The sequence below is a fragment of the Plecotus auritus genome, assembly GCF_963455305.1.
Source record: "Plecotus auritus genome assembly, chromosome: X".
Classification (NCBI taxonomy): domain Eukaryota; kingdom Metazoa; phylum Chordata; class Mammalia; order Chiroptera; family Vespertilionidae; genus Plecotus; species Plecotus auritus.
This window is the reverse complement of record NC_137784.1, coordinates 8,436,991-8,451,567: the sequence shown is the minus strand read 5'-3', so window position 1 is coordinate 8,451,567 and position 14,577 is coordinate 8,436,991. Positions and strand designations below refer to the sequence as shown.

The window sequence follows — 14,577 nt, the reverse complement described above, 5'->3', positions numbered from 1 at the left end:
CACAGAGCCCAGTGGGGAAGGAAAGAGAGGATGCCATCTCGGGAGAGGCAAATGGAAAATATCTAGCATAAAAGACATTTGAAAACAATTCTGCAGTCTCCATGAAAGAAATAATTCTTCCTTTTCCATCTCATAAAATCCTTTTTGCTCAGTAGATAAGTTTTTCTTTTTATTGCTACTATATTGTTGCAAAATATAATTGTTGCATAGGAGAGAAGTAATAACAAACTTAGGAAAACATATTAAAAAGCTGTAAGTCAAACTATATTTCTTTTGGCGCTATTTTGCAAATTCCTTTAATTATCACATTTGCCTATATTGTCTTTATTCCGTTATGCATAAGTACTATATATACACACACATACACACATATATATACATATACATATATATATAGTAGTACAATAAAATTAAATATGCACCAAATATATCCATGTTAGGTGATTATCTTAATTAGATATAAAGAATGGAATGCTGATTTGTTTGGCAATAGGTTCTTATCCTTAATTTTGTTCCTCCTACCCCCTAAAATACCCCTTAAACTGTAGAGTTTCATTTTCTAAATCCTTTTAGAGAATCTCACAACTTGTAAATTCCGACCTCTACTATTTGACAATCAGGTCAAAAAATAACAAACATGGCTAAGCACCAACTGTCAGAAAAAACAAAGCTTGCATTAACGTAAAAGGCTTTAGTTCATGACCACGTTATTCCTTAGAGCATAGCTGAAAAATTTCACAAGAAGATGAAGTTTATGCAAAGTAAACACTCTAAAAACACTCTCTTACTTAGACTCATGGAATTCCATTACATATTGAAAGGTCAGAATAAACACAACGTTAATGGATTGTTTTCACTTAATAGATAGTTGAGTACTTTATTTTAACTGCTGTACTCAACAAATGATTAGTTTTACAGAATGTACTTAACTGTAAGTGTACAGCAGTTTTTATTTCCAAATATGCATATTTGAACATTTTAATTGTGTTTTTTTAACTACCGAATGTACTTAACTGTAAGTGTACAGCAGTTTTTATTTCCAAATATGCATATTTGAACATTTTAATTGTGTTTTTTTAACTATCTCTCATCCCAAAGTTATGTACTATTTCATTAAATACCTCTTAGAAACAAAGTGAATAAATGAATTCTCTATGTAGAAAAGACTACATCGACTGGTGATTGAATGGACAGAGCATTAAAATCAAGTTCAAATTCATCTGTATATCATAGAACCACTCTAGAAACAAAGTAACTGACATTTCTCTAAATTCTACTTCCCAAGATCCCACCTTGCTCCTTCTGGTCACAGCAATTTCATTCCAAAAAGTAATAAAGTATATTCTTAACAGTATCACCTCTGCTTCTAGAATAGACCGTCTGGGTTCAAATGTCCACTCTTCTAATCAATAGTTATGTGGCCTTAGGCAAGTTGTATAACTTCTCTGTCCATCTATTTATTCACCTGTAGTGGTTGGGGAAGGTAATAAAAACCCATCCTATATCATTGTAATAAGGAATAAATGAATTAATATAAAAGTGCTTACAATAGGGCTGGCATATAGAAACATAGAACGAATGACATTCATGTTACCTATAATTCAGTGGTTGGGCATGATGATCGTGTATCAGTCAGTTATTATTGCGTGATGCTGCATAATAAACATCCTAAAACTCAGGGGCTTTAAACAACAAAGACTTATTCTCACTCATGTATCTGAGATCTAGTTAGTTTAGAGTAGGCTCCATAGGGCTTGACTCCAAGCTACAGGTTGAGTTCATGTCTGTTCCCTGTGTCTTTCATCCCTTGGACCAGCAAGCCTGTCAGATCTTGCTCTTCTCGTAGCTTCAAGCCCTACAAAGTATGCACAGTTCAAGTTTGTAGTTGTGTCATATGGGCTACCATCCTGTTGACTAAAACAAGTCACATGGCCAAGTCCAAAGTCAAAGAACAGGAAACTATATTCCTTCAATGGAGACAGTATGAGAAGTGATAAGTTGTTTTTGAACAATAATCTTTCACCATGGTCTCAAAGAAACTTCATAGGAAAAAAAGAAAAGAAAAAGGAAACTTCATAGGTATAATTTCATTTAATCTTTACTGTTTACACTCAAATTTAAATCAGGAGCATGGAGTAACAGTACCATTTTACAAGGGCACCAGTGGCACAGAAAAATTAGGAGATTTAATCAAGCTTAAATACATGGTAAAATTGGGTAAGTCCCCAGTCAGCTGACTCCCAGCCCAGCCCAGCCCAGCAGTCTTTCCACTATGTTACCCTTTATCCTTACTAGTTCTGTTCTTGATGAAAAAACTTTGCTAAAGTCACTACCATAAAGGACAAAGGCAAAAATGCAAACTGTAGAAATTATTCTTTTAAATATATGTGTATTATGGTTATTTTCTCTACTCCAGCTCTTTGAAATATCAGTGCCTTTGACATCAGTACCCGAATTAGTGCCTGTTAAAGTTGCCAACCATACAGGTTGTAAGTGCTTGTCAACAGCTCCCAGCCATCCATACCCCATTATCAGAAGATCCATTGAGGTCACAGAAGAAGATGGGTAAGCACTTCTTGTATTTGATTTGTACTTGTTCTTGCCTTTGCCTAAGCTGTGTGTGTGGAATACTTCATTAATTATAGAGTCATCACTTTCTCTTCAAGTTCTTCATTTTTTAGCTTCTAACTCAGATCTACTGGTAATAACTGTTTGGAAAATATGTTTGGTTTTTTTTTTTTATCAGGTGTTAGATGTATATTGCAGTAGGACCAAACAACTCAGTGCTTATGAACTTAGCATGCCTGCGTATGGACACCTTTGTTCTTAATATGCATAGTCTAATGCAGCTGTGAACTTTCTTTCAGCCTCAACTTTGGCACATGTTCCCTCATTCCAAAACACCATTAAATAAAACTCATTCTAGGCCAGCCGTGGGCAAACTACGGCCCACGGGCCAGATCTGGCCCGATCGGCTGTTCTATCCGGCCCGCGGAGCCAAAAGAGCAGAGGGTTCTCTTGCTCTCCCCTCCGCTCCTTCACCAGCAGCAGTGTTAACATGGCAACGTCGGGAAACACAGCCGCAGCTCCTTCTTCTGAGTGGGCGGATTTATATCCCCCATTCAGTAGAAGGAACAACCTCTCAATCTTCCAGAGGCTCCTTGTAATGCCCGCGGACGCGTCCCCCGACATCACCCTGGGAATGCGGAGACACATTATCGTGGTGATGTAGGGAGACACGCCCCTGGAGAGCACAGTATCAGAGCATTAGCTAAAAAGGAGACCAACAACACTGTTCCCACTGAAGTTGATGTTTTAAAGACCAAAAACCTTTCAACCCAGTCTACATTGCCATCTACATCTACGTCCCGGGCATAATTTGGAAGTTGCACTAAAGAAAATGTTTAATTTACTGTTTACACATTTTGTTCTTTTCTATTTGTTTTAGTTTTAAATTATTTTATTATATTTAAGTTTAATTTGAAAGGCTTTTGTACCTTTCCTTTGTTAGGCAATTTTATTTTGCCTTTGCCATCTTCAATATAAGGTATGTTATTGTGCTATGATTCCTCCATTTTTTGAAATTTCAAATTATAATAATTAGTGTTTACATTCTTCTTGTTAAAATGTTTGAAATGAATAAAACTATTGAAATAAAAAAAAAGACCGTACCCTTTTATGTAATGATGTTTACTTTGAATTTATATTAGTTCACACAAACACTCCATCCATGCTTTTGTTCTGGCCCTCCGGTCCAGTTTAAGAACCCATTGTGGCCCTTGAGTCAAAAAGTTTGCCCATCCCTGTTCTAGGCTGTTCATACATCTCAGCCCCAAAATTAGCGGTGGGAAAAAGGTTCCTGGAGTCATTGGCGAGTGCCAAAATTTTCTGCATCTGAGTTTGGAGATTTTTCTAATCCTTCCTCTTGATATTACCAAATGAAAAATTCTTATTTTAAATGAAAATTACTTAAAATTCAATTGACTTTGAAATTTTTCTAAGAGTATTTTGTGATTCTTTATGACACAAATTATAACACCCTGAACTGTTCTGGAATCAAAGAGAAGAATCATTGATTTGGAAAAAAAATTGAGAAACAAATGAAGGTCAAATTACAAACACTGAATAAAAATATAAACTAACTATGTTGAATACTTAGATCTTGCAAAGGTAAATCAATAAACACATGTGTGAGTGGCAAGTGAAGGAGTGAGCTGGTGGTTATATGTTACTTAACAGTGAGCTAAGAAGACATCTCCACCTCCCTTAAGCAGAAAAGAAAGCTCATCTACAAGGCACATTTATCCTCAAGATGTTCCTGCTGTTCTAACCAATGTTCTTTATTTTAAAGAAGGTAGTGCTATGTTAGAACACTATTTACTTTGGGTAAATAGGCTCTGTTGACAGCTAATTTGCATCATTTTAACACCAAATCTTCTTAAAGATTATAACTTCCCCAAATTAGTTTCATTTCCAAAGGTTTCTAAGTAAAATATTTGTAATTACAGAATTACTAATAATATGAAGTTCATAAATATGAATTAAGCTATTTGGAATCTTAACTATTCTCACTCAGAAATGTATGCAATGTTTTTTAAAAATGTTTCAAAGGAATGATTGCCCTTGAAAGCTTTTAAATCTAGTTTATTTCTTTTTCCTAGTTGTTCCCATTCCAAGAAACTCTGTCCTATTGACATGCTATGGGATAGCAGCAAATGTAAATGTGTTTTACAAGAGGAGAATCCACTTGCTGGAATGGAAGGTAATGAGAGCAGTATGAAATAATAATAGTAATAATAAAAATAACAACAATAGCAACTAACATTTATTGAGTGCTTAATATGACCAGGCAATGTTGTAAGCCTTTTATATGTATTAACTCATTATATCCTCACAATAACCCTATAATGTAGTATTATTATCCTCTTTTTTACAATCACAAAATGTACATACTACTATGTCTAGTGATTTTCTCAAGGTCACACAACTAAAAGTGATAGAAGCAGTCAGATTCCACAGCCCTCTGTGCTTTAATTATATAGCAAACCCACTAATGCATTATCTGCTTTATAATATTAAAGAAAAGTCCAAAGCAATTAGAGCATCCCAAAACATTTAATTTGAAAGGGGATGGTAACCTGTAATGAAAGCCACTTCAGAACTAAACAGTTAATCACATTTTACTAATTTATTTATATAAAAGTCTCACCAGAACATAAAGTAATTTTGGATTTCTTGGTTTCTTTTAACTGTGTCATGTGAAAACATGACAGTAATTTGAAAAAAAGGGGGGGCGGATAAGAGGAAACTCTTTCTGAAACTAAATCAAATTAAAAGCAAAACACAGCTATTAGACTAAGGGGAATTGGGAACCAAATGAGATAGGCAAACATCACTGCTCATAACTCATAATGCTGTGATTTTTGGTGATGAGCATTTGGCTAAAAATTAATGCATTTTTATTTATTTACCAGAGAAGTTGATATGATTCCAATGGAAAAAAATTGTAAAGAATCATGCAATTTTGAACTTTGCTTGTTTTAAACTATGATTTGCAAGCAAGACCAGTAATGATTCAACTCTAAGGAATCAGTCCTTAGAAACCATAAGTAATACCTTACTTCCTATATTTCTGTCCGTCAGCATGAAAGTTTAACCCAGATTTTGAGGGAAATATAATGTTCGTGTAGTTTAAATGCCCATGAAGATCTTGAACGTTATCTGCGTCCTTCCCACCAAAATTCATCCATCCTCTGCTGGACATACATCAGTCATGGAGAAACTCACCACCTACTGAGGCAGCATAGTTACTCTGACCATACACTTATTGTCAGTAAACTATATTGAACCCAAATCTCTCACTCCAGAGCACTACTGTCAATGGAATTATAGTGAAAGTCACATATATAAATTGCATTTTATAGTACTCACATTAAAAAGGTCAAAAGAAACAGGTGAAATGATTTTTCATATATTTTATTTAATCCAACATATCAAAAATTGTGTCATTTTAACATGCAATCAATATAAAATTTATTAATGATTTATCCTCATTTTTTGTGCTAAGTCTTTGAAATCCACTGTGAATTTTATACATACAGCACATCTGTATTTGGAGTTGCCATTTTATGCTCAATATGGTCTGTAGCTACCATGTTGGATATACCAGCTCTAGAGTATCAACTCGTTATTTCAGAGTCCTGTAAAACAAGTATAATTCTTTCTCCATGTGACTCATTTATAACAGTGTTAGAAAGTTATTGTGGGAGGCAATATACATAGAACTTATAGGCTACTAGTATTCTAGTCAAGGTTTTCCTGGTCCACAGCTTCTGAGAGAGATTTGTACTCAGGAGATTTGCATGCAAGTACCATGCATTAAAGTGTGAGAGGGAATCAGGACTGGGCAGAGGGAGAAGATGAACTGTGTTGCAGTTGCTAAGAGGTGTCAGCCAATCCTATGGGGAGCTGAAGCTGGGATGGTCCTTGGGAGGATGCCCCCCAAATTCCATCAGTTTATTGGTAAAAATGATAAATGGAACAAGGCTGTGTCTTATGAACTTGTCATTCATTGTATGTGGGCTACCTCGGGGAGGGGATGTAACCTTAGGTAACATGGCCTCTTTCTGCTGAAGGTAATTCCTAGGGAGGGACGCAGCTGGTGCACATGGGTGCTGAGGGTTAGGCAGAGTAGTGGGGAAAGAGAGAAGTGCTCTGAGCAGGTGGAAAATGTATGCTCAGGACTGGAGGTGAGAGAGCATAGCATGTTGGAGTGCTGGAAGAAGTTGCATGGTGGTGATATAATGGGAGAAGAGGGGTAGAAGAGAGAGAGAAAGCTGGCGAGATTCAGAGGGCACTCTATGAACATTGTCCCAGAGCTTAGATGTGATACTAGGGGCAAAGAGAAATCAACTGGTTCAAGCAGGAGACTGACAGCAACAATTAGCATTTTAGCAAAATCAATCCAGTGACAGAGTAGAAGAGGATGAGTTGTCCTGGGACCGGAAAGGAGGCAGGGTACCTTTTGAGAAGTTGTAGCATTGATGGAAGTGAGAGGCATGGGGTAACCTGGATCACGATCACTTCTAATTTTCATGTCCCATAATTCAATTAATGTGGGTCAAGTTCCTGGTCACATCTCCAATGGTCTTATCCAATGGACGACATATACTGAGCTTATTGTTCACTAAACACCTTTAGCACACTTGTGGCAGTCAACTGCCTTTTGTACAATGACCTCGTCCCTGAAAGAGCACATTTGAATTAGTGAATCTAAGTCCAATTGAATTTTATCCAGTTAGATTCAGGTCATTGCTCTAAACTGTTTTAAAATACCAAAAAATGAAAAATTGAGTAGTCCTGATTTTGTATTTTATATTCCTCAAGATAGCCACAACTTCAAGAATTTATTTGGAAAAAAATCCATCAGTTTATTGATAAAAATGATAAATGGAACAAGGTTGGGAACAGAATACATTCCCATCACATCATCAACCTCCCTAGGATTAAAATCAATATATAATACTACAAAGCCATTGTAATCAAAACAACCTGGTACTGGCACAAAAACAGGCATATATATCAGTGGAATGGAACAGAAACCCCCAAAATCAACCCACACCTTCATGGTCAATTAATATTTGACAAAGGAGGCAAGAGCATACAATGGAGTAAAAATAGTCTCTTCAATAAATGGTGTTGGGAAAATTGGACAGGTACATGCAAAAAAATGAAATTAGATCACCAACTTACACCATATACAGGAATAAACTCAAAATGGATAGAACACTTAAATGTAAGTGGTAAAGCCATAAAAATCCTAGAAAAAAAACATAGGCAGTAAAATCACAGACATTTCTTGTAGCAATATTTTTGCCAAAATATCTCCTAGGGCAGAAGAAGCAAAGGAAAAAATAAATGAGACTACATCAAACTAAAAGGTTTCTGTACAGCAAAAGAAACTATCAACAAAAAGGAACTCCATTGTGTGGGAGAACATATTTGCCAATGATACATCTGATAAGGGGTTAATTTCCAAAATATATAAAGAACTTATACAACTCAACACTAGGAAGACAAATAATCCAATTAAAAATGGGCAAAGGACCTGAATAGCTACATCTCCAAAGAGGACATACAGATGGTTAATAGACATATGAAAAAATACTCAAAGTCACTAATCATCAGAGAGATGCAAATTAAAATGACAATGAGGTACCACCTCATACCTGTCAGAATGTCTGCCATCAATAAATCAACAAACAAGAAATGCTGGTGAGGATTCGGAGAAAAAGGAACCCTCGTGCACTGCTGGTGGGAATACAGACTGGTGAAGCCACTGTGGAGAACAGTGTGGAGTTTCCTCAAAAAAACCTAAAAATAGAACTACCATTTGACCCAGTGATCTCACTTTTGACAATATATCCTAAGAATACCGAAACACCAATCAGAATATATGTACCCCTACGTTCCTAGCAACGTTATTTACGATAACCAAGATCTGGAAATAGCCCAAGTGCCCATCAGTAGATGAGTGGATTAAAAAACAGTGGTACATCTACACAATGGAATACTACACTGCTGTAATAAGGATGGAACTCTTACCCTTTGAGATAGCATTGATGGACCTGGGTATTATTATCCTAAGTGAATTAAGCCAGTCAGAGAAAGACAAATACCATATATATTCACGAATGACTTCAGGGTATCACCTTTAGCTAGTTGCTGTTTCATTCAGTTCTCCTACATCCAGTCTCTGTTACCGTTAACTTGTCTAGAGAGACTGAGGCCTGCCTCTGCCAACTATCTTGCTGAAGTTCAGCTAACACCTAAGTGGGCTGTGTTTCCCTAAACCATGGGTCTAAGAATGGAGTTAGTCTTACCCTAAGTTTTCTGAATGAGTCTCTACTGCCACCTTGTGATCCATGCAAATCTGTAAGCGCTTCTTAACTATCCTTTAACAAGCTATTCTCATCTTGCCTCAAAGTGACATTTGCTTCTCTGGCATATGGCTTACAAAGCTCATCTTTTTCCTCTTCAAAGATCATTAATTACCGAGCAGTTAAAACTATGAGATTGGATGACACAAGGTTGTCATTATTAATGGTCAGATAGTGGCAAGAACATATGGTGTAACCCAATGTTTTGGAATGTTGGATGAGATTTTTCAGTCTCCATACATCAGCTGGATTCAGGATCCTTTTATTACACCAAATAAACTCAACAAATATTTATCAAGTGCCTATTTTATGCCAGAACAATGATATTTGGTTCCTATAACCTTTAGGATTTTTTAAAAAAATATATTTTATTGATTTTTAGAGAGGAAGGGAGAGGGAGAGAGAGATAGAAACATCAATGATGATAGAGAATCATTGATTGGCTGCCTCCTGCACGCTCCCCTACTGGGGATCGAGCCTGCAACCCAGGCCTGTGCCCCTGGCCGGAATCGAACCTGGGACCCTTTAGCCCGCAGGCTGACGCTCCGTCCACTGAGCCAAACTAGCTAGGGCGGGTTTTTTTAATTAATGGAGGAAACCATTAATTAACAGAGAAATAAACAGACAAATATAAGAAGTCTAAAAAAGGACAGGATGGAAATATGCACATAGCAAGGGCACTTGGCTAAACTTGCAGAATTTGAGAAAGATATTGGGGGAAAGAATTACTAGCAGAGGGAAGTACGAGCCCAAAGGCATGAGACACCCTGGCATATCAGAAGAAAAAGTACTATAACTACAATTGGTATGGGTGAAACATAGGCAGAGAGAGAGAGAGAGAGAGGGAGAGAGAGAGAGAGAGAGAGAGAGAGGAGTATGGTTCATGTCAGTTCATGAAGTGTCTTGTATGTCCTGGTAGGAAAATTGGCTTTTATTTTGAAAGAGAGGGTAACCTTTGAAGGTACTTAAATCAGTAGTGATTAGATTTGCATTTGATAACCTTATGGCGAATGAACTGAAAGGGTAAAACTGTGTTGGCAAATGAGTGACAGCCATCTACACAAAAAATACAAGGTACTGGCTGAATTGAGGCAGGGGTAGTCATGATGGAAAAGAATGAACAAATTCAGGGAGGCAGAACTCAGAAAGAATGAATAAATTCAGGGAGGCCCAACTCAGAAGTGGGTGGACATGGTAATTAGGTTCAATATAGCAGACGAGTCAAGAGTAATGGCACCATTACTTAAATCAGGCAAACTGGAGAGAAGCAGATTTGGGTAAGAAAGTAAACATGTACTTGCTCTGAAACCTTCAATAATGCTAAGGTGATATAGTCAAGTTCTTCTAAAGTTTCTCTTTCATTTTTGGCAATGAATTTCAACTTGATTATTAGACTTGGACATGGAGCAATTGTACACTTTCTAGAAGTGTCTGTCAGCTAAGTGTATAAAAAACTTCTCAGAACCTCCTCTCTCAGCTGAATATATCTCCCAGAAGATATCTGTGAAATCCAAGTTCATTATCCCTATTTCATTTTTATATCAGTGTTGTGATCTGTGGTGAGGAAATACATCACTGTTTCTATCCACAATCTGAAAAGGCTGAAGTGTATTCCTACAGTGCCAATACTTCTGTTCCTCTCTCCTTTTAATCTTCACCTAAAAACTGGGGATGACTAGACTCATAATCCTTATACATCCTATATTTTACTATTCACACTTGATTGTAAAAGTTTGCCTTTTTAACAAGTCACCAACCTAAAAATCTCTAAAAAATGTTACCAAGAATATTCGGTTTATAACATTTTTATCACAAGCTGAAGAGAACACATGGATTCTGTATTTTTATTATGAAATTAGAGGTGAATCTCCTTCATTGTGGAAAGATTAGGGGGAAATCTACAGGAAAGGAGATTTCGTGAATTCAAGTGATTTGAGAATGATGTAAAGAATACACTTTGGGAATTATGTTACCCATGCTATAGCTATTGGACAAACTCTTCTCTATTTCTGTGTAGACCCCTCTCACCTCCAGGAACTGACTCTCTGTGGGCCGCACATGAAGTTTGATGAAGATAGTTGCGAGTGCGTGTGCAAAACCACCTGTCCCGGAGATCTCATCCAGCACCCAGAAAACTGCAGTTGCATTGAGTGCAGAGAGAGTCTGGAGAGCTGCTGCCGGAAGCACAAGGTATTTCACCCAGATACCTGCAGGTGAATGGCTTTTTCACTTTTGCTTTAACTTGACTCATCGACATTTAATATAAATGCCATTTTGATTCAGTGGGATTCCTTATTAAGCCATCTTTTTCAGTGCCCAAGCCCCTTTTTGACAGTAAAGCAGAGGTTTGGCAACTAAGAATAAGCAAGAGATTACAGAGTGATGATTCAGAGATTACAGAGAAATCAAGAAAATCCTGCTTGCTATTATTGGCTTATGGATATTAAGCAAAAACTAGAATGATGAAATGTAAACAATTATTTGCAGGGGGTAGTGGGGGGTTTCAGATCAGTAGACTCTTTGGTTCAGTATCTCTCAATATATGAACATGTATGTTTATTTGGTTGTTTTGTTTTTTTCTTTGAGAAAGAGGATATCATTGGATTTATGTAGCAAGAAAATTATTGATGACTAGAACAGTTAAAGGTTACTGAGTGCACTTTAATAGATTTGGATTCCATGTGGGATAACTATTCAGGATTTTATATTGACACTTTAAATACATATCTGGAAAATTTACTTTAAAAACTTAAATCAGAACAGAGCTATTTCGTTGAATTGTAGTCCTGGATTCTGAATTCTCACGTTTATTTATTTATTTTTTTTACAACAGCTGTGAGGATGGATGCCCCTTTCACACCAGAATGTGTACAAATGCTAAATTAGCCTGTGCAAAGCATTGCCGCTTTCCAAAGGAGAAAAGGCCGACCCATGAGCTCCACAGTCAAGAAAACCCTTGATTCAGCTTTGTTCCCAAGTTCCTCCTCCCGCATTTTAAACAGCATGCCACTTTGCCAAGTTGCTGTCACTATTTTTCTTTTTTTTCCAGGTGTTGGAAAAAATTCATTTCACATAGTACTAGGTGAATCCAAACCAACCTTCCATTAAACAGCAGCTGAGGATTCCCTGGTTCCTTGATAGGTATCTTCTCTGCACACTAAGGGGTGGAGAAGAGGGAGCCTGTGTAACCCTTTCTGTTTGTTTGGTGAATGAAAAAGGTTTGATCATCATGGAATGATAAGTGCTATGTGACTGATTACTCACAGCAGATGAGGCAATTTGAATTGTCTCTGAGTCCTTTGCTAATTGCAACTCTCGTGAATTATTCTGATTCTTCCTTATGCAGATTTGATTCATATGATCAGCACTGATTTTCTGATTACTGCCCAGCTTGTAGTTTTGAGTTTACCAAACTCCTGTCTGTTGTTTCATATTTAAGTGTATTTAAAGAAAATAAACACCATTATTCAAGCCATTGAATTTTGTGTGTTATTTAATATGGTTCCACTCTAAATTTTATGCTAAAGAAAACAATGTTGTGAAGAGAGAAAAGAATTCAGAAGTGGGGCTTGTGGGGAGAGACATAAGCACAACAAAACTTGACACCAGTTTTGGAAAACGTAAGGAGTAGCTATCACAAGGTTTAAGATGCTAAACAATGTTAAATAAATGTGACCCCAAAATCAGTTGGAAACCAATCTTTTCCTTGAGATTCAATTTAACTTGACTTGACCCTCATCCCAGGGCAAAGGGGAGCCCACGGACTCCCTGGACATCTTTGGATCTGCCCCCAAACTTACTCAAACCATGTTTTGGTTAGTGGCTCTGTCTTCCTAATTGCCATTTAGGTGGAGCTATTATCAGGAATTCTGGTCTAGGACAAAACTATTTGCAATTTGGCTTTGCACTAAAACCCCTCCCTGTTGCCTCCTCAACCCCCAATAAACACCAAGAGATTTGCACTTGGATTCTGAGGCTGGATCTGATCTTGGGTGGGGCTGGTCCTCAGGGTGGAGGTGGGGTAATTGGCCTATTGCCTTATTAGAATTCACTGGTCATTGTACAGAAATACTTATCATACTAATAGTTTTGGTATGTGGGCTGATAATTCTCAATTACCAAGAGCTTAAAGCAAATACAATAAATGCCAGTGATGTATGATAGCCCTAATTATCTAAGCCACAATGCCAGAGAGTTAGTAATATGACAGCTCCGATTATAAATCTGTGACTAAGGCAGTGTGGTGGGTGGTTGTTTAGAGATGGAAACAGATTGGAGAGCATAATGATCAAGTTGGATGATATTAAAATGCTGTCTGAGATACTTGATAAAAGAGATGACACAAATAATCAATTTTAAGGCTTTTAAGGGAAGCAATAGATTGGTGAAAATTGTAAGCTTAATGAATTTGGTCAATAAGAGCTAGACTTTGTCTAATTTACACAAAATCCTCAGTGTGAGAACAATGTATTGCATATAGTAGATGCCTAATAATTATTTAATAAATAATAAAGTATTGCATTGATTTTGTGATCAGGGAATGGGAACTCATCTGACACTGGAATGCCCAAGGTGAACTCTCATTCTCCAAGGCCTCTCTACATTTGGTTTTCCATCATTCAGTGTCTTGTGAGAGCTTCTTCACAGCATAGCCAATGGTTTCCAGTTGGAAAGGTTCCAATAGGACATGCCCCAGTACATAAGCACTTAGAAAGTTTCTGCTGTGTTTCATTTACAAATATCCTATTGGTTAAGCAAGTTGAGTGGCCAAGCCCAGAGTCAGTGTGGGAGGGGCTTAGACAAGAGTGCAGATATTGGAAAGTGGTTCATTGACGGCCACCAATGTAAATCTCCCACAAAGGCCACACGTGGAACTCTGTTAGCCTATTATTCTACAAGAGCTGAACCTTGGTCCATGTGTTCTTGCGTTCATATACAGAGTCCAGGACCTACATGGCTTTTGTCTGATTACCATTTTGCATTTTGGTTCTGTTTCTCATACATGGAAGTGTTTATGTTCTTTTTAAAATAACTGCTATAACATTTTAATCTCACTTATAGCTCTTATTTTTCCATTTAAAGCAGAATGACGAGTGAGGAATCTCAAAATATTAATTGAAAACGTCATCTTGGCCAGAAGTCTGGCTCAACATCAAGTCCATTTTCCTTACTAAGATCCTCTACCAGTTCGTTCCAATCTTTACTGGATATGCCACACTTCTCCTGTCTGAACCCTTCCCTCACCCGTCCCCTGTATAATAATTATACAGCACTGTCCACTGAACAGTCAGCACCTGTCTCTGTACCTTGATCATGTTGTTCTGGAATGGTCTTGCTCCCAAAAGATGCATAAGCATCTTTACTTCTACTAGCTAAATGCTGGTAGCTAGAAATACTCTATCTCTCGAACTCCCAGTGATTCTTTTTGTGTTTCTCTACTGGCACGTATCACTTACTACCTGTCATCATACTTACATATGCCTTAACTTTGTCTTGGTTCCTTGGTGGTAAAGATCATGCCAGGTTTTCCTTGCCTTGTGACTTAGACATAGATAGCAGGCTCTCACTACAACTGTGTCGCCTTCCCATTTCAACACTATCCAATGGAACTAATTTACATATGTATTTACAAAGAGCT

General features: G+C 37.2%; 1 protein-coding gene across 1 annotated transcript in view; it reads left to right on the top strand.

Moving 5' to 3' along the window:
• Positions 1–12,415, top strand: part of VEGFD (vascular endothelial growth factor D) — a gene marked incomplete at its 5' end in the record, with an annotated part of 30,017 nt that extends 17,602 nt beyond the window's left edge. The window contains 4 exons of the mRNA XM_080653489.1: positions 2,417–2,565; positions 4,662–4,762; positions 10,957–11,152; positions 11,773–12,415. Of these exons, the coding sequence (XP_080509615.1) occupies positions 2,417–2,565; positions 4,662–4,762; positions 10,957–11,152; positions 11,773–11,899 (573 nt within the window). The 3' untranslated portion in view covers positions 11,900–12,415. The remainder of the gene's footprint in view (positions 1–2,416; positions 2,566–4,661; positions 4,763–10,956; positions 11,153–11,772) is intronic.
• Between the last annotated feature and the right edge of the window lie 2,162 nt (positions 12,416–14,577).